Source organism: Diaporthe amygdali, assembly GCF_026229845.1.
Source record: "Diaporthe amygdali strain CAA958 chromosome Unknown NODE_42_length_345209_cov_65_521073, whole genome shotgun sequence".
NCBI classification, from domain to species: Eukaryota; Fungi; Ascomycota; class Sordariomycetes; order Diaporthales; family Diaporthaceae; genus Diaporthe; species Diaporthe amygdali.
Window position 1 is genome coordinate 301,277 of NW_026517062.1, and position 18,844 is coordinate 320,120.

Genomic DNA, 18,844 nt, shown 5'->3' on the forward strand with positions numbered 1-18,844 from the left:
CACTCTAATCAAATCGCCACGTTAGGGACCTTTTGGCCAATGCCAAGTCGACTTTTTGACGAGGCCTTTCAGAGGCAGGACAAAGCTGAATGCTCTGGATTGACCGAACGCTGGCTGCCGGACCAAAATTTCAGGTTGACGGCTGGGGGTACATGTACAAATTCCACATAGCTAAGCGAGCACCATCTCCTCGACATGTGTTGAGCAGTGTTGAGGACACAAGAAAATGGTTAAATTGAGACCTGAAAGCTTTGATATACACTCTAACAACCCCGAAGATTACTCCTGTCCCTGTCCCTATGTCTCTTTCTTTTTTTTTTCTACTTCGTCAATGCGAGTGAGATAGGAGAAACCTGGGAGGAAGGAGTCTAAGTTTGATAACATTATACACATACAGCAGCCACTTGTGATGACGAGACCACCAATCAGACCTCGATAGGCCCGTTGTCTCACTGCTCTATCCGCATTGCTGTCTTATGTTTAATGGCGAATCTTGGAGTCTGCTGGTGGGTCGTAGACCACCTTGCGGGACTTGAGGTTGGCCCACTTGTACCTCTTGACCCACACGCTGATGGCAAACAGAACCGACGACACAATCAGCACTTGCATTCCCATCTTCTTCCGCTCGTCCATCTCGGGCTCGGCGGCCCAGTTCAGGAACTCAACCACGTCCTTGGCCATCTGTGACGTTGTCGCCGGGGTCTCATCCTCGTACTCCACCAGTCCGTCGTACAGGACACGAGCCATGGCGATACCGGTTCCAGGGAAGTAGGGGTTGAAGTTCAGGCCAGCACCGACGACGGCGCCCGCTGGGGGCTCTTCGGGGTAACCAGTCAGCAGGGAGAAGATGTAGTTGCAACCGCCGTGTCGGGCCTTGACGATCAGAGACAGATCCGGGGGCAGAGCGCCATTGTTGGCAGCCCTGGCAGCCTCGTCGTTCTTGTAGGGCGCAGGAAGGTAGTCGGAAAGCTTGCCGGGCCGCTTCTCGATCTCGCCCTCGTCGTTGGGCTCGCTATCGTACTCGTTCTCCTCGGCCATGGTCTTGGCCTCGTCGACGGTGAGCACGGAACCGACTAGAGATCGGTAAGGAATTCTGCTGAGGGAGTGGCAAGATGCGCAGACTTCTTGATAGACTTGGAAACCTCGTCGGAGCCTATTCGGATGTGTGTGAGTTGACTTTCGGGGCGTGGGGGAGTGCATTTACACGTACGCCTGATGGTCGAAGGTCTTGAACCACTGTTGGTGCACCCAAGGGTATGCGGTAGGATGGAGACTATGCGTTTGTTGTCAGCTCTGAGCTTTCCCTTACGGAAAACCTCTGGGTTTGGCTGATGTGTATATGCCTCATACAGTCCAAGCATCCCAGATACATCGGTGTTCCCAAGCATAAGCAGGAAGGCAATTGATTCACTCACCCCTCTTCTGCCTGTGTCGCGGCGAAGGCATCGGAGCCGTAGAGATGGTAGTACCAAGCGACGGAGCCGAGGGCCGCAGCAGTCGAGGCTGCGGCGGCGATGTTGAGTCGTCTTCCCTCGGCGGCGTTTACGTTGCTGGTCGTGGACGCGGCGCGCTATGAATCAGACAGCTCGTTAGCCCCAACCCAAAAGCGATGAGTCCGTCCCGGACTTGATGTATGACTGTGATCTTTGGGCCTCGGTGATGCTGTATCTCGCCCAGCTGCTTCCCCCATCGTCGGTGGACGGATCGATTCGTACCTTCGCAAAGTTCATGGCGCCATTTCGTGCCCCGGAGAAGGCGCGCGTCGAGCGCAAGCAGGACCGGGCAAACATCTTGGGCAAGCTGCTACTGCTCGGCTTTCAGAGGATGCTGCGAGGAGATGAGTGGGTGAGTGGGGTTGGAATCGAGGACCAATGCCTGGAGATTTGAGGTCTAGTGGTCGGTAGGCGGGTTGGATTGAGGTCGAGAGCCAGGGCAGAGCAAAACCTGTCCAAGCCGTAAGATCCCGAATTTGCCAATGAAAGCTGCTCGATTACACCCCAACGGTGCACGGGCCAATCACCGCACACATGGATAAGCATCCACCACGGGCACGAATCCACTCCTCTATGACGGTCACATCCAGCAACGCATTGAATACAACACAGGTGCCACCTCGTTCTATACCAGGACTGCACGACCATGTGAGGCGCATCGGAGACGTGACAGATGGTATAGGTGTGTTATTGCACACGAGATGTAACGCAAAGTTGCCCATAATTGATATCATTATCTGTGTCTCCTATACAGCCGGACCTTACCAGCCATCGATTTTGTGAAGAACCAACGCCTTGGAACAGCACTTTTGCTCACCCCAGATTTCTACGTCTGTCTACGTGCTCGCCTACCATCTTTTATTCCTACGCATCAGTTTGGCCGCGGCCGGAGAGGAAGACGGACACCCTATGCGCCGTTCTCTTTCGCCCGGGCCTCTTCAATGATAGCACGCCTCTTCTTCACGCCGTCGGCTAGCAAGGCAAGGACAGACTCGGTGTCCTCCCAGCCGATGCACGCGTCCGTGATGCTGACGCCGTACTGCAGGCCTGCCTTGCCCTCCTTGGGCACCTTTTGGTTTCCTGTGCATCTGGTCAGCCCCTAGAGTCCCCGCCAATTGCTCGCTCCTGAATGACAAGCACTCACCTTCGTTGATGTTACTCTCAATCATCACGCCCATGATACTAGTCTCACCCTTGGCAAGCTGGTCGGCCAGGACGGCCGCGACCTTGGGCTGGTTCTTGTGGTTCTTCTGCGAGTTGCCGTGACTGCAGTCCACCATCATTCTCTCGCGGACGCCGGCCTTCTGCAGCGCTGCTTTGGCCTCCTTGATGCTCTTCTCATCGTAGTTTGTGCCCTTTGTGCCTCCTCTCAGGATAACGAAGCAGTCATCGTTGCCGACCGTGCCCACGATGGCAGCTACACCGGGCTTCGTGACTGACAGGAATTGATGGGGATGCCTGACAGCACCAATCGCGTCAATTGCAACACCAAGCGAGCCGTCGGTGCCGTTCTTGAAGCCTACGGGGAAACTAAGACCACTCGCCAGCTCACGATGCAGCTGAGACTCTGTCGTTCTCGCACCCACCGCACCGAGAGACAGCACATCAGCCACGAACTGCGGGGAGATTGTATCCAACATCTCGCTCGCTAGAGGCATCCCCTTCGAGGTCAGGTCCACGAAGAGCTGTCTCGACAGGCGCAGGCCCTTGTTGATGTTGAAGCTATTATCGATGTCCGGATCGTTGATGAGACCCTTCCAGCCAACAGTCGTGCGGGGCTTCTCGAGGTAGGAGCGCATGACAATCAGCAGCTCATCCTTGTGCTTCTCCTTCTCTTTCAGCAGCATGTCACAGTAGTCGAGGGCTGCCTGGGGATCGTGTATGGAGCATGGGCCTATGACCACGAGCAGTCGCTGCTTCTCGTCCGTGCCATTGACCACTGCGACAACCTCCTCACGGCCGTCAAGCACGGTACGCTTCGATTCTTGTGTCTGTTTGATTTCATGTTGGAGCAGGTCGGGTGCTGTGAGAGGGTTGTAGCCGCGGACTTGAAAATTTTGGGTATAATTAGCTATGAATGCTCTATGGTGGGTCGGCGGTTTGCAGCTCCAGGATGTACTGACTTCTCCAATCCTCACTCTCGGCCTTATTGCCAACGTTTTTGTTTTCGATGTAGAAGGACTGCAAATCGCAGGTGAGTCAGCGATCGAAAGTGGCGTGAGTGGGCCACATCGCGGCGTCCAGCGCAGCGGGGCCGGTCGTTCACTTACAGCCATGGTGGTGGAAGTTCGGACGAAAGAATGCTGCAATGCACGCTCTTGGAGGGTTTGGGTATCTCTACTAAGGCAAAGCAAAATGTAAGAAAGAGAATCTGGGAGGTATCGCAAATAAGAGCGAGAAATTTGGCCCAGGACAGAGCTTTGTAGTGCGTGTGTGTGTGAATCAGATCGATAAGGTTTTGAGCTGTGGTGACGGCCATTATTGACGTATGCTTATTTCAAACCAGAGCGCACTGGCGCACTGGCGCACTGGGTTCAGCATTGAGTCACTTCTTAGTGGGGGGCCGGGACGGTTTGGCGGGGCAGGCAGAGGGCCTCCCAGCTCAGCTGCAGGTACATTGCAGTCCAGGTGCTGAACGAGGCACTTTCGACAACCCCTTTTCGGTTTTCAGGCTTCATTGGCTCGGAACAATCCAGCGTGTTCTATCAAAAGTAAAATTCGCGGAGCATACCCTGGAACTCTGGCTCCATCGAGTCTTATTTTGGCCCTTGTCGAGCACACACAGCTAGCACTCAGTACTGTGGTGCTCCAGCAGCCCGGGTATCACAGCACTGAAGCAAGCCACCGCCCATGCCTCTGCCCTTCGATCCACGGTCTCGCAACAGTACGGGTATCTGTTACATCCGTATGTCGACTGCTTCTCACACAACCAAGAGTCGACGATCAAATGTCTGTTTCACCACAAGTTGCGTGTGACAGCAAGAGCGTGTTGACGCCGACCGCAACCAGTTGTTCAGTCCAGCTTGACCGGGTTTGCAGCCTCCTTCTTGAATTCCTCAACTAAGAATCATCAGCCATTGGCCCTCCCCTTATTAAAAACTTGGAGTATGGCAAGCATGCGCGTCGAGCGACGTCAATATGAGCTCCATCTCGGGGGTAGAAAAGTAAGAGGGTCCATGTTCTTGAAGCCCTGGACACAAAACCTCGGCACCGCCTAGAGGACCAAGCAAAGTTTCCCAAGGGAAAAGTCCACTTACTGCCGTTGATTTTTCCATACAGCCACTTGAGTCCCATGGTACTGATGGCACACGTGAGCCCAGAAAATGTGAAGAGCGCAACTCTTTGAGGCGTGCTGAGAAGAGTGAAGATGGGGTACGGGTAGCTGAGGAGTTATGTCAGTTTGTGGCTCTCTTTTCTTGGGCAAGGCAAAGGTACTTACGTCTGGTTGTGCGAGAAGGTGTATTCGATCCATGCCCCTGAGACTTCGTCAGCCATTGTCATTCCCGTCTTTGTGCACAGAGAATGAGGTGACCGCAGAGGGAGACTGTTGGCCCTGATGCCTTCCCTGTGGCAACGTTCCTTTGAGATTGTCAATGGTGAGAAGGGCTCCTGTAAAGGAACTTACAATAAGCGAAGGCCAAGAACGTGCTGAGAGTTATTGCCCCCTGGAACTTGATGGTCCATGGCGGGCTGAGGAGCAATAGATCCAAGGTCAACATTATCGCAGGCACTGCAGCAACCAGTGTCAGTTATGGAAGCATCAAGGAATATTTGGGAATGGTATTGAGCGCAATGCTTTCTGCCCATTGCATGTCTCACAAATCCCAACACAGCAAAAGAATTGAAAGTACCGGAGAGAGACTACGAACACAGCATATAGTCATAATAGTCTTCAGGGGCGGCTTACTTGCGTGGAAGCCAAAATCTGGCCAGAAAGGAAGCTGGTACTCTTCGGGAACCAGCAGACGCTTGTCGATGAGAGTTATCCCCCAGTACAGGATGCTGACGAGGACCTCTAGCGGTGTTGAACAAACTGAGATTATGTTCTTCGCGTTGAAGAGAGTAGGGCTTAAGGTCAAGTCCGCAAGCAGCCCGAGGGCCATACTCGTCAATGCGAGCGCCAACCCGATGATAGTCAAGAATTGAAACACTCCCCCGAACTTGTCATTTTCAGGGCTAGGATAGAGAAAGAGCCACCTGAAAGAAGCTGAAAAAGATGCTATCCCCAGCAGATGTATGACTGCAGAGAGGGACCTGGATGGCGAGGCCAGGCGTTGCAATGGGTGAATCGTGTGTGCCATGGCAAGCGAGTGGCGGTGGTATCGAAGGGAAATCTATATCTGAAGAACCTTGGGAGGTGTCCGGAGGTTCGCGAAAGTATGAAAAAGAGCTCGTGAAGATCTACAGATTGGGTGTGGTCATTTGCAGTGATGCAAAGTATTCTAGATCGAAAACGGCAGGCTGGAAGCAGAAACTCTATGAAATTGATCAGTCTTGGGAAATGATATCGTGGACGCATTGTTCTGAGCTGTTCGGACGTGCTAGGAATCAAGACCCCGGCTGCCTCGGCTGAGCAATTACATAAGCGTGACGTCCCTGAACGGACTCATGTTGAATTCCGCTCGCTCAGATCTTCTCGAGCGGATGAGGCTTTGCTCCGTCGGTGCCGTCGGCATCTTACGATACCTTCTCACCACCTGGGGCACATTACATACAAAGCTTCCTGCTTGCGGTCTGACCCTGTCAATACCAGCGCTTCCCGTCACTGTGTCTGAATATGCGGTCATATGTTGCGCTTCCTCAACCGTACGATCACATTCTCCTGCTTGCAGAACCACAGATTCCGTGTCTTCCACACGCTGTTCTTGTCCGCCAACTCCAATTCGAAATATCGTAACAACTCAGGGGTCAACTTATGCAGCTCAGCCAAGGAGATGTTCTTGCCGATACAGGTTCTTGTGCCATACCCAAAGGTCAGCATGTGTCGGTCCATCACCGCAGCATCAGGCTCGAGCCACCTGGCCGGTCGGAATTCATCGGCATCTTCGCCAAATATCGACTTATCAAAGTGGACGACGGCAGGGTTCATACCCACCCAAAATCCTCCAGGTATGAACATTCCGCTGAGCTCCAGTCCCTCGGCAGGGACGACACGACCCATGGTCAGCTGTACTCCTGGATGGACTCTCAGCGCCTCTTTTATACATGCGCTCAGGAATTCAAGCTTGATGGCTTCTGAGAACTTCACTGGCGACTTGAGTCGGCCGGAACTGAAGCCTCGGTCGATTTCGCTCTGGAGCTTCTCATAAACATCTGGGTTCTTTATCAAGTGATAAAACAACGAGCGGAACCCAATCGCCGTCGTGTCGGACCCTGCAAACAACGCTGTGCCCACTTCGTTAGCGCTTTGAGACCATTGCAACAAGAACAAGACTCGGGGAGGCGGAGGGGTGGAATGCACGAGGCACACTGACCAACGTAAGCCTCTTGCTCGATATCGCCCATGTGGAAGTCCACCTTGTCTCCCTTTTCCAAGTGGACTTCAAACAACTGCTGCAGCATGTCGCTCCGCTTCCGAGACTCCAGTCGAGTCCCCTCGTCGAAGCGCCTTGCCACATAGCTCCTCGCGGAAATACCAATATGCTCCACGGCCTTCAGTGCTTTGAATGACCCAGGCACAAAGAGAGATGAAGCGAGAATGAACGGCCGGGCCGAAACGGGTGCGACGGCGCACAAGCATAAGAAGGGCATCAGTAGATCCAGTGAGCGGATCCATCCTCCGTGGTCATGATTGTTCTGGAGGAAGCCAAACATCTCCCCGAGATAGAGTTCGCCGATCACGTCGAACGCGTACCTGGCGACAATGTGATCAGCCTGCCAGCACGCGAGAACATTTTCGGAGTACCGCTTACATTTGGAGGTAGTGCCCTAGGTCAATGATCGGCTCATCTGTCTCGGCGCGTTCTTTCAGACGGAGCAACATCAAGTCGGAGCATCTGTCAATGTACTCCTCGGATTTCAAGACGTTCGCCAGAGTATATACGTGGTTGACAATACGTCTCCGTTCGCCATGGACCTTGTCCTTGGTCTCAGTAAAGGCACTGAATTATTCACCTCGTCAGTGATGTGTCAGTCGGAACAGGACTGGGGCAGGGGACTGCGTTACTCTTTGTGCTTGCTGAAATTCTAGGTCAAAGGCGTCAATGTGTATCTCAACCAAGCGAGGGTAGCAAAAGATCCTACTTGATTATTCCACACAGGGTAAAATTCAGTCTTGTCCAAAGCACCTTGGTTCCTATAAATCAACTTTATGGCTTCTGGATCCGCACAGGCGATCTCATTTGGGGCAATCCTCAGAAGCGGACCATACTTGGCATGTAGCTGTCTATGTCTATAGTCAGGAGTTGTTGTAGGTGTTCCTGTTACTTCCACCGATGGCTCACCTCTGAGTTCTTTCCATATCACCTCGTACGATTTGTATCATGTACCACTGCCATTTTCTACGTCAGTGACTTGTTACACAATGTGCAGTGCTTCTCTTCTAGTATTCTGCGACTCTAGTCACAGGCACGCTTGATTTTCAAGACTCCAGATCCAGTTGAGACACTGCTTACAGCTCGTGTAACGGAAGCCAGCCACGGTCCAGGGACTCTCGCCAACGGATGGAAACATCGTGTATAGACGATCCAGCATACCACGTACACGACGGAGGCACAAAGGGCCAGTCTAAGGGACAACGCAATCGCAGCCACCGTCAAGATTGCCATTGTGATGGCGATTACTCGGCTGCAGAAATGATGGTTCGACAATCGTGGAGAGAGGCACATAGACTTTCAGTCGATTCCCTCCTCCCCGCAGACGACAAGCATATGATCAACGGCAGGGACTCTACCCTGAAGGATCGCCAATCTAGTCCAGGCACTCGGAGCCACGCTACCGCTGTAAACGGGTGACTTGGGTGACATCCCAGGTGGATCAAGTGTCCTCCATACTACTTTGCACGCGACTGTTGCTGCCATACACAAGGGATGGGCACGACATCTTGGATGTAATAAATCTCCGAGCGTTCACTCGAGATATGCTTTGATTCTCACCCGGTAACCAACGATCCCGGGAAAGCTGATGAACCATTGCATGGCCTGAAACTCTATTTCTGCCATCGCAGGGTATAGTTGAGGGATCATGACTCGCCCCTCCTCCGGCTTCTTCTGCCGGCATCACGTCGAGAGTATCACAGAACTCGAGTACCCACAACAATGTTACGGAGATCAAGGTACTAGAGACTCGTATTTGAGATCGGGAAGACCCGACTTGCTCGCCCACTCGGTTTGTGATGTTGTAACAAGGCATCTGCCGTGCCTCTTCCAGGCCCGTGCTTATCGGAGGAGGCACACCTGCTTACACAGTGTATTGCGGTCCTAGAGCCTGATTGTGGACACGTTCTCCTATAATCCGATGGGATATTATGGACGTCCACTAGGGCTAATATCCGCATTTGCTTCTGGTGCTACAACAGCCTTGTTGTATGGGTGCAGATGACCCTGTAACCGGCCGAGTGTGGTCTAGTTTCGGGCATGGGCGACGCCTCTACAACGGGGAGAGTGACTCGAGCTCAATTCTTCAGGAGCTCCTCCGAGATATCTAGCAGTCTCTGCAATTGACGCCACTTTACACTGTGACGTGGTATGAAACGTCTGATGGCGAAGGAATAGGAGATATATTCGTTGCCATGTTCGCTTTCTCTTGGCTGTAGTTGTCCTTGGAGACCTTTTCCCTGGTGCTCCACATGTTGCACGCTTGAACTTGTCTCCTTATTTTGCTCGACCACGAGTGTGGAGTGGTAGCAAGCCTCGAGCCAACATGAAGGCGTTTTGCGTGGCCGTCCTGCTGCTCTGGGGCCTAACTCTGCCCTCTTTGGCGGATGTGTCAATGCCATCTTGTGCGGTAAGTAGTGCGATCAACTCAACGGGCAAGCAATCACTGACGATGTCTTGACAGGCAAATTGCTTGGAAACATTCCTCCCTCAGTCAGCATGCAACGCGACAGACACTGCCTGCATATGCTCGGACGTTACGTTAATGGGGGAAGTCCAGAACTGCTCGCTGGCGGCATGTACAACGCTTGAAGCCCTGAGTAAGCTCATATGCCTCGAAATCAGAATGTTCGACTTTCGTACTGAGTACAATTCTTCTTTCAGCTGCTTTGAATGCAACCAAAACCCTCTGCGGCGAGCCTGTTCGAGACATTACGATGATCACCCCCCTCGTCACCGCTATCTCCGGGGCCCTCGCTATTGTGGCAGTTGCTATGAGGCTCGTTGACAGCTTAGCCCGGGACAGTCTACTTCATTGGTCCAACTTTTGCGTGGTCTTGTCTCTTGTAAGAGATCCAAGCCCTTTCTACTTTCACTGGAGTATGGAACTAAAGAAAGCAGGCCTGTTCCGTGGTGATAGGAGGTCTCGAATTCCCAAGTAAGCTTCCAAATTAGATCAATCCCACTTGTCCTTAATGCTAATGATTTACAGTGTCTACGTACGGCTTCGGAAAGGACGTCTGGACGATCCCTCATGACAAAATCACACGAATCATCATGGTACGGGTTCACCCTTTCTAAACCCGAATAGAGCTTGGTTGGGGCTGACATTGCCTAGTTCACTTGGCTCACAGAAATACTCTACATGGTAGCACAGGGTTTGACCAAAGTGGCCATGCTGCTCTTGTATCTCAAAGTCTTTCCGAGCCAGACGTTCCGAAGAACATGTTTTGTCATGGTTGCCATCTGCCTCGCTTACATACCAGCCATGGGCCTCGCCACCATATTCAATTGCACTCCGGTCAGCTACAACTGGACGGCATGGACAGGGGAAACAAAGGGCCACTGCTTCAGTTTCAACAAATTTGCATGGGCACAATCCAGCATCAATATCGTGCTCGACCTCATCATCATCCTGCTCCCGATACCACAGTTGTGGAAGCTCAATATGGGGCGGAAGAAGAGGATCCAGCTGGTGCTCATGTTCAGTGTCGGACTCTTGTAAGATTTTTCCAGCCTTCAGATCTGGAGGAGGGCATCGTGTCTAATTGATACTGACCACTTTATGCTTGCAGTATCACCGTAGTCAGCGTTGTCCGGCTCTCTGCCTTGGTTAAGTTCGCGACGACAACGAACGCCACCTGTAAGCTTTAGACCCTGACTTCGAGAGCATGCACATATCTTTCTAACAGACTCTACTCCCTTTGCTAGATGACAATGTCCCGACAGCTTACTGGAGCGTCTTAGAGCTCTTTGTGACTATCATTTGCTGTTGCCTGCCTGCGGTCCGCTCGCTTTTGATGAGGGCATTCCCAAGCTGCTTCGGGAGCACTGGGGACAGCAAAAACACACCACCACCGTATATGACCCCCAAGTCGCCACGCTACAAGTTGAGTGGCGGGATACAAAAGAGTGTCACAAACACCATTACATTTGGACCGAGCTCTGGCGATGGAGGATCGCATAACTCAGACATCGAACTGGTTGACGACAGGTGGCACGATCGCGACTAAATTATCATGGGCCTGGTTCTGTCTGGATTACACGAAGGCGCGGGCATTAAATGTACGATTATAATGAGATTTGACGAAAGCGGACCGGCCGCAAAGGAGTTCTGCACCTTGAATTCCAGCAGTCAAGTCCATTCAGTGAACAATCAACCGAATGAATGTAGATAATGAGAAACCATGCACAGCTTGCAACGGTCCTCTCAAAATTTGGCCAATGCCCAACAACGTCAAATGGAGCATTACTATCCTTTCCCTACCTAGATATAAACCTTAACGGTTCATCTCATTAGATCACAAAGTTTCCACAGTCGCTTGCTTAAGGCGTCCTGTGGTAGTTACCTGCTTACAAGGACCTGTGGGATCCCTGTTGGCTGGCTGTAAGACGGTTGGTCAATGGCCTCTTCAGTTGGGACAAGCTCGGATAGGGCTTAGCGGGTACCGTGCCTCGCAGCCCGTTATCGATAAAAGCCCTGTGAGCTTGACTGTGTAAGAGGCTCCCAAAAAAAGCAGCGGAGCCGAGTTGCAGCCTTCAGAGCTCCCACATCGGATAGCCCAAAGCGATCCACCCACCTTCTAGCAGTAATAACACCGAGCTTCCCTCTGACCGCATGGCTGTGAGCCCTCTTTGAGCTCAGAAGGTACTCTATCCGACAAGATGGCAGAGGTGAAGCAGGACGAAGATGTCAGATCGCAGAAGCGAGACCGGTCAGAGTTCGAGGGGGAGGGTAAGAGCAGCTCACCTACTATCCGCAAGCCCCTGTCTATACCCTCTAATAGACTGACGAAAGTGACTCCAGATAGCTCATCCGACGATGATATGGGCCCGCAGCTACCATCTGCAGCTGCTCCCAAGAAGAAGCGCCGCGTCCTCCCCTACGAGAAGCTCTACGTGTCCGCCCTGCCCAAATCAATCCGCTACTCGAAGTCCCTGATGCACAAGGAGCAGCTCTCCTTCGTGACCATGACTCCCAATACCGACTTCCTGATCACATCCTCCGTGGATGGCGTTGTCAAGTTCTGGAAGAAGGTTGCCCAAGGCATCGAGTTCGTCAAGGAGTTCAAGTCCCATCAGGGCGAGATCCGGTCTGTCTCGTGCAGCGCGGACGGGCGGAGTTTCGCGACGGCTGGAGACGACAAAACCATCAAAATATTCGACGTTATCACGTTCGACCTCCTGGCCATGCTGCCGTTGGACTACACACCAAACTGCGTTTGCTGGGTGCACAGAAAGGGTGCGAGTCTACCCCTGCTTGCTGTCTCGGATGCTGAAAAGCCCGTCATCCATGTGTATGATGGCAGGGGAGAGAAACAGGAGCCGATACATACAGTGAAAGGTCTTCACAGGACTCCGGTGAGCCTGATGGCGTTCAACGATGCCTACGACTGCGTGGTATCGACAGATCAGGGCGGCATGGTGGAATATTGGACACCGGGTGGCTCTTACGAGAAGCCGGATAATGTTTTCCAGTACAAGAGCTCGACGAACCTGTTCGATTTCAAGAAAGCAAAGTCTGTTCCGACGTCCCTCACGATATCACCATCTGGCCATCAGTTTGTGACTTGGTCGATGCCGGACCGCAAAATCAGGATATTCGAATTCGCCACGGCCAAGCTGTATAGGACGTACGATGAGTCTCTGCAAGTTATTGAGGAGATGCAGCAAGCCGGCACGGCTCTTCAAAAGCTAGACGCAGTCGAGTTTGGAAGACGGCTGGCTATCGAGCGGGAAGTTGAATCACCAGCCTACCGCAATAAGGCCACCGTAGTGTATGACGAGTCCGGCCACTTCATCATCTACGGTTCTATCGCGGGAATCAAGGTGCTCAATACCTACACCAACCAGGTGGTCAAAGTGTTCGGCAAAGATGAGCAACTCCGGGCATTGAATCTTGCCATTTACCAGGGCGCGCCGCAGAAGAAGGGTGTCACTACCGTTGCTATGGCTGCGTCGAGCAATCCACTATTAGAGGAATCAGAAGCAAGAGACCCTATCATTTTCGCCACGGGCGTGGGGAAGGTCCGGTTCTACATGTTTACCAACGAGGAAGAAATATCTAGGAGCACTCGTGATGTTCAAAATGAGAAGCCCACAGGGGACGGCAAGAAGACGAAAGCAGGGCGAGAAAAGCAAAAAGAAACAGGTACTGCGGCTATCATACACACCTCCTATGGCGACATCCACATCCGCCTCTTCCCGGATGCTGCACCAAAAGCAGTGGAAAACTTTGTGACGCATTCCAAAGGAGGCTACTACAACAACACGATCTTTCATCGTGTCATCCGGAAATTCATGATCCAATGTGGAGATCCGTTAGGAGACGGTACGGGCGGCGAGAGTATCTGGGGCAGGGAGTTCGAGGACGAATTCAGTAGTTTGAAGCATGACAAGCCCTATACGGTGAGCATGGCCAACGCTGGGCCGAATACGAATGCCAGCCAATTTTTTATCACAACTGAAAAGACGGTAAGTAATTTTCCCCAAGGAGCTCTACGCAAAGGTTTGCATTTGGCTGACAATGTGAACAGCCATGGCTTGACAACAAGCACACTATTTTCGGTCGAGCTGTTCAGGGACTGGATGTGATACACAAGATCGAGAATGCCCGGACCCACAAGGAGAGGCCGGAAGAGGATATCAAAATCCTGAACATCGACATTGTATAGAGAGTTAAATCGAGACGTAACCGCTGCGCCGGATGTTTGTGGCGTGTTGTTGCAGAGCGAACTACACAGCAACTTGGCGGCTCTGCCAGCTGCACCCAAATAATGCCTCCCGACCAATGCAGCCCGAATGACCGCCATGTCTGTAGTTGCTACTTACTGTACAGAAGCAAACACGTAGCTGTCTTCGCCCCTAATATTCAGCCTCCGATCGGCGTACTGCATCGTTGCAACCCCACGTGACGGCACAGCTATCTGGCGCCCAGTTAGATCTTGGCCAAATGCCGACTTGGGCGGGGATCCACAAAGCAGCCGCGTATTAGCCTTATCATCCCAAGACCTTTTGCAAGGGGCTATCCGGCGCCTGAATCAATCACTGCCAGCCATTGGGTTTCCCTTTTCTCATGCGGCCCGATCCCTTTTTCATCCTTCTTCCACGCATGAGACTCAGACGTTCGTGCAGATCTGCCCGCTGGCCGTGATACACTGTGTTATTGGGCGAATGAGGGCTCTTGGCAGGTCGAAGTCTGTTTACCGGCCCATCGTGACCTTGTCCCAAACGACCACGACTGACGAGGGTGGACTATGGGGATTCCCAGCTTTAACCCCGCTTTAATTGGCCCGCCAGCAGAAGAGCGACAGGAAGCGGACGACACCGACGACAGACCGGGCCACATCCAGTCCGAGGTATGCCTCGACCCAAGAGGCCGGGTGCGCCGGAACCGAAGAAACGCAGTAGGAATGGTTGTTGGTGAGCACCACAGCCTCTGAGACTCACAGATGAACAGGAAGCTGATAACCCGTGACAGGCCATGTAAAGCCAGGAAAGTGAAATGTGGAGAAGAGAGACCTATATGCGTAAAGTATAACAACCTCACCTCCTCCTTTACGTTGCTCGGAATGTCCCGGCAGGTTACGCAATAGTGAATGGCTCTTGCAAGATGAGTATCCGAGGTGCCACAATTGCCCTTGAGCCATCACCAGAACGAACTTAGGACTTTCCACGGAACCTTGACGTGTTTCGCTACTGGCTGTGGATTCCCAGGGTGCCCTTTTGACGTGCTATTTTTCACTATCGCAGCCTGCGCGGACCATCCAAGTGGAGGCAAAGTCGGCCGTCAGGCCATCCGAGCATACCTTCTCTCTGAGCTTGTGCAACAATTGCTCTAACATATATCAGCTGTGAACGCACAGGTGAGACGTGTGATTATAGTATCAAGCTGAATTGGGAAGGGAGGAAAAAGAAGAACCCTGGCTTCGAGACCATCCTATTCCAAGTCCCTTCGGAATCTTCATCGAGTTCGCAGCAAGATGCGCGGTGTACATCAGTTGCATCGTCCATCGCGACGACATCGCGCATGACAGAGGGGCAGTCGCCGTCGATGAGCAGCTTCCGAGCCGGTGAACAGGAGACAATCCCAGGCTCGGAGCCCGCAAGGGCCTCCTCCTCCGGCACAAGCTCAAAGGGCTCCCTCCCTGGCATGAATGTCTTTGGCGGCCGATCCAGAGGACATGCCCGCGACAACTCAGTCGAAATACCAGTATGCTCTCCTGATTTTTCGGGTCCAATACCATTGCTTCCTCAACCTCACATCAGCAATTTCAACGCCGTATCAGGGCCATATGCCTCCGCGTCCGAGAATAGCATCGATGGCATCGGACGCCCACCTCCGCTCAAGCGGCTGAAGTACAGCGTCGACCTCGACGTGCCTCCGCAGATCTCGTCACCAACCGAATCCACCTCCGCGGGCGCCACACCTCGGCTCTTCCCCAGCATCACCAGCACCGGGCTAGCTACAGCCACCACTGCCTCCTCGCCATTGACGCCAGCTGCCTCCTCGCCGTATAGCGACGGAGGGCGCCAAACCTCTTCCAGCCATGGGATGCTTGGGTCTCCTGATGTCCGCAAGATGTCAGTCAACTCGCTTTTATCAGGACCTCCCGGCCCGGTAGCGCGACAGTATGCGCCGCCATCGGAGAGAGCAGTCAATGCAAGGACTACTTTGTGCTTGTCGCAAGTCACCACATACTATGGAGTCGATCCTGGTTTCAAGGACTTGGACCTCGGCCAAAATGACGATGCCCATGCTATAATCAAGTCGTTCAGGGACTCCACTGCCGAGGATGATATGAGGGCGGCCGAGTCCATCAGGACAGAGGACAAGAGCGCGACACGCCGGCAAGGGTACTATAACCGCCCTATGCCGGTCCGCATTCCTCAAGACCTTGAGCCCTTGCCCTCCAAGCTGCGCGACAATCCAATGAACTTGCTGTACTTCCATCATTTTATGAACCATACAGCCAAAGCCCTTGTCCCTCACGATGATGAGCAGTCCAATCCGTACAGACATGTCCTGCCACAGATGGCCGTCCAGAACGACAATCTACTGAGCCTCATGCTGGCATACTCTGGTCAGTACCCCTTTCCGGATCCTTACACTCATCCCAACCTGAAAGACAGAGGGCTCATGCTAAATCATATCACAGCTTCTCACCGTGCCCACCTGTTGAACCAACCAGAGCCCGCGACACGAATAGCACACTGGGTGCAAGACATCTTCCCAGCTTTGCGAGCCGCGCTCAACGACCCGAACCAGAAGATATCCAACGCCAACATAGCAACAGGTATCATGCTCGCGTCACTGGAGATCGTCAGCCCAACCGCATTCGGCTATACTATCCCGTGGCAGCGACACCTTGGGCTCGCGCGCGAGCTGATCGCGTCGCGGCCGGACGGGATCCGCTGGTCGCGGCGGTGGACGCAGGAGGACCAGGTGCGCGCGTTCCTGTGGAGCTGGCTGGCGTACCTGGACGTGCTGGGCACGCTGAGCGGGGGCCGGAGGGAGAGCTCGACGGCGTGGATCCTGGACTACCAGAAGGACGACTACGAGGAGGAGTTTGACGAGATCGACTGCCTGATGGGCATGACGACGCGCGGCGTCTACATCCTGGCCAAGGTGGCCGAGCTGGCCAAGGAGTGCGACGCGCTGCGCGCGCACGGCGGCGGTGGCGGGGGCACAATCGCCGCCCCCGCCCACGCCGCCGTGGTGGTGGATCTGCCTCACGCGCCCGGGGTGCTCGGCAGGGAGTGGCAGCCGCCCAAGGACATCATCACGAGGGCGTGGGAGCTGGAGGACGAGGCGAAGCGCAGCATGATCCTGCCGCCGCAGCCGTGCAAGCACCTGCACGCGTCGGGCGACGTGGTGCGGTGGGAGCAGCGCGAGATGACGGCGCTCAACGAGGCGTTCCACTGGGCCGGTCTGGTGCACCTGCACCGGCGGGTGCTGGGCAAGCCGTCGGGCCACGAGGACGTGCAGGCCGCGGTGCTCAAGATCCACGCCTGCATCGACTGCGTGCCGCTGGGCGGCAGCGCCGAGGCCAGCCTGCTGTTCCCGCTCTTCACGGCCGCGTGCGAGACGCTCGCCGACGAGGAGCGGCGGGCCAGGGTCCGCGAGAGGCTGGGGAGCATGGCCCGCAGCGGGTTCTTGCAGGTTGCGCGGGCCAAGGTGCTGGTGGAGAAGGTGTGGGAGAGTGGCAGGCCATGGGATGAGATGGTGACGACCGAGTTTATTGGGTGAGAGCCACGGATGTAGCAGTAGTACTCTGCGACTTGTGATGGGTTGATAGCGATGCCGTGACTGCCAGCGATATTCAGGGATAGCGCAGCGACTTGCAGATTTTACAAAGAGCGTTTACATGTCTCCTTTACTCAGAAGTCTCAACGGCATGGGAGCTTCCAGATAGATGGGGATCTAGGCCTCAGTATGTGATGACTGATTACAAGGTGTACACAAGCAGGCAACCAACAGGGACATGTGATTTCTTATCAGTGGCCATATTCTATATTAACATGAATATCTACACCATCCCAAAGCTGTTTCTATTCTCTCCCATTGACCTGCAGTGTTTCATAAGCAGAGAGAATATAAATGAAACATGTCTTGCTCATAACTTTTATTTTTCTCAAGACAATGACCCCATCGCCCCTCCATCTTGGAATTTGGAGCGAGGACAGGAATCACCCCACCAACCGGGCCGAGAGATTACTTGCATCATGGCTGCTAAACAGAACGCGAAGATGAGCTGATAGTCTACCTGCCTCTCAGAGCTGATCTCCACTCCAACTTTGCAAATCTCTCATCACTCCATCTCAGATGCGAAAGAGGAAGTGGCCCATGTGCAGGTCAGCTCAAAGTGGCTCCATGGAGCGACTCGGGCTCCAGAGGACTCGGGCTCCGCCCCCGCAGAGACGGCGCAGGTGCGAGTGCCCACTGGCACATGTGAGAAAGGGCGAAATGGCCCCACTGTGATTTCTGCCCTGACAGGTCATGTCCTTTGTCCTCTTCCTTTTTCGCGTGCTGACGTGACGTTCCCTCCTTCATGCGATCGCCTCCTCATCTCCCAGCGCATTCAATCAGCGATCCAGGCTGCGTCCGCTTGGATTACCAGCAGGCCTGATACCTGATTCCAGGCCCAAGACCGGACGGCGCATCAACTTAGCGCTGGCTGGGCCTTGCACGGCCGCATTGAAACCCGTTTCTTCTGTCCTCAGCTCTCCCCCAAACCGCGACCTGTTTCGCCGGAATACGCAACACAAGTTAGCCCCAGCCACTCGGGCCCCGTACCTTGGGCTGCATGAATGTGCATCTGACGCCTGGGCTGCTCGGTGGGACAGTGAGAGTGCCTGGGTGCTTGACTGCTTGAGTGCTTGCAGGTGTCTGCCCACCGTCTGGCCCCGTGGGCTCCATCCCCGTGCGTCGGGTTCAAGAAGATTAATCGGAACGCCCAGGATGGGATGGCATCTTGGATCCCACGCGGGGCATCGCAGGACAGGCACTGCCCGAGCACGAGCAATGTGGTTGGTAATGTGTCAGTTGTGTGTGCTCCCTTCCAGGCCTCGCCAAGTGGCACATCACCACCTAATTTAGACTTGTGTCATGCCACGTCAAACGGCCGCGACCTGAACCTCGCGGCCCGGCGTCATGCCACTCTTCCAAGGGCCCTAGCCTACCCGGCGGGCTTTGTCCCACGTACACTACTCACGACTACCCATCAAGCTAGATAGGTAGGTAGCGGGTAGATACCACCTCTCGTTTCCGTTACCCCGGCCTGTCCCGGTTGCTTGGGAAGTCCCCGCGCGCGATGC

General features: G+C 53.9%; 7 protein-coding genes across 7 annotated transcripts; 3 read left to right on the forward strand and 4 right to left on the reverse strand.

Annotated features, from left to right (window-relative positions):
- Nucleotides 1-480: 480 nt before the first annotated feature.
- J7T55_007136 (uncharacterized protein) lies at nt 481-1,790 on the reverse strand (the record flags this gene model as incomplete). Its single annotated transcript, XM_053134189.1, has 4 exons — nt 481-1,153; nt 1,211-1,273; nt 1,416-1,570; nt 1,716-1,790. The coding sequence occupies 4 exons, from the start codon at nt 1,788-1,790 to the stop codon at nt 481-483; spliced, it is 966 nt and encodes a 321-aa protein (XP_052988087.1).
- A 610-nt stretch (nt 1,791-2,400) lies between these two features.
- On the reverse strand, nt 2,401-3,769 carry J7T55_007137 (phospho-2-dehydro-3-deoxyheptonate aldolase; the record flags this gene model as incomplete). Its single annotated transcript, XM_053134190.1, has 4 exons — nt 2,401-2,573; nt 2,638-3,540; nt 3,617-3,674; nt 3,764-3,769. The coding sequence occupies 4 exons, from the start codon at nt 3,767-3,769 to the stop codon at nt 2,401-2,403; spliced, it is 1,140 nt and encodes a 379-aa protein (XP_052988088.1).
- A 737-nt stretch (nt 3,770-4,506) lies between these two features.
- J7T55_007138 (uncharacterized protein) lies at nt 4,507-5,596 on the reverse strand (the record flags this gene model as incomplete). The annotated part of the gene is made up of 5 exons (XM_053134191.1): nt 4,507-4,553; nt 4,751-4,875; nt 4,933-4,969; nt 5,119-5,223; nt 5,401-5,596. The coding sequence occupies 5 exons, from the start codon at nt 5,594-5,596 to the stop codon at nt 4,507-4,509; spliced, it is 510 nt and encodes a 169-aa protein (XP_052988089.1).
- Nucleotides 5,597-6,276: 680 nt separating this feature from the next.
- Nucleotides 6,277-8,260, reverse strand: J7T55_007139 (pisatin demethylase; the record flags this gene model as incomplete). The annotated part of the gene is made up of 7 exons (XM_053134192.1): nt 6,277-6,878; nt 6,968-7,347; nt 7,406-7,594; nt 7,660-7,679; nt 7,752-7,878; nt 7,937-7,983; nt 8,189-8,260. 7 exons carry the CDS (start codon nt 8,258-8,260, stop codon nt 6,277-6,279), a joined length of 1,437 nt encoding a protein of 478 aa, XP_052988090.1.
- Nucleotides 8,261-9,353: 1,093 nt separating this feature from the next.
- Nucleotides 9,354-11,040, forward strand: J7T55_007140 (uncharacterized protein; the record flags this gene model as incomplete). The annotated part of the gene is made up of 8 exons (XM_053134193.1): nt 9,354-9,437; nt 9,492-9,627; nt 9,692-9,873; nt 9,929-9,965; nt 10,020-10,087; nt 10,146-10,528; nt 10,603-10,670; nt 10,739-11,040. 8 exons carry the CDS (start codon nt 9,354-9,356, stop codon nt 11,038-11,040), a joined length of 1,260 nt encoding a protein of 419 aa, XP_052988091.1.
- Nucleotides 11,041-11,692: 652 nt separating this feature from the next.
- J7T55_007141 (uncharacterized protein) lies at nt 11,693-13,701 on the forward strand (the record flags this gene model as incomplete). The annotated part of the gene is made up of 3 exons (XM_053134194.1): nt 11,693-11,762; nt 11,835-13,501; nt 13,564-13,701. The coding sequence occupies 3 exons, from the start codon at nt 11,693-11,695 to the stop codon at nt 13,699-13,701; spliced, it is 1,875 nt and encodes a 624-aa protein (XP_052988092.1).
- A 582-nt stretch (nt 13,702-14,283) lies between these two features.
- On the forward strand, nt 14,284-17,276 carry J7T55_007142 (uncharacterized protein; the record flags this gene model as incomplete). The annotated part of the gene is made up of 3 exons (XM_053134195.1): nt 14,284-14,449; nt 14,893-16,110; nt 16,186-17,276. The coding sequence occupies 3 exons, from the start codon at nt 14,284-14,286 to the stop codon at nt 17,274-17,276; spliced, it is 2,475 nt and encodes an 824-aa protein (XP_052988093.1).
- Between the last annotated feature and the right edge of the window lie 1,568 nt (nt 17,277-18,844).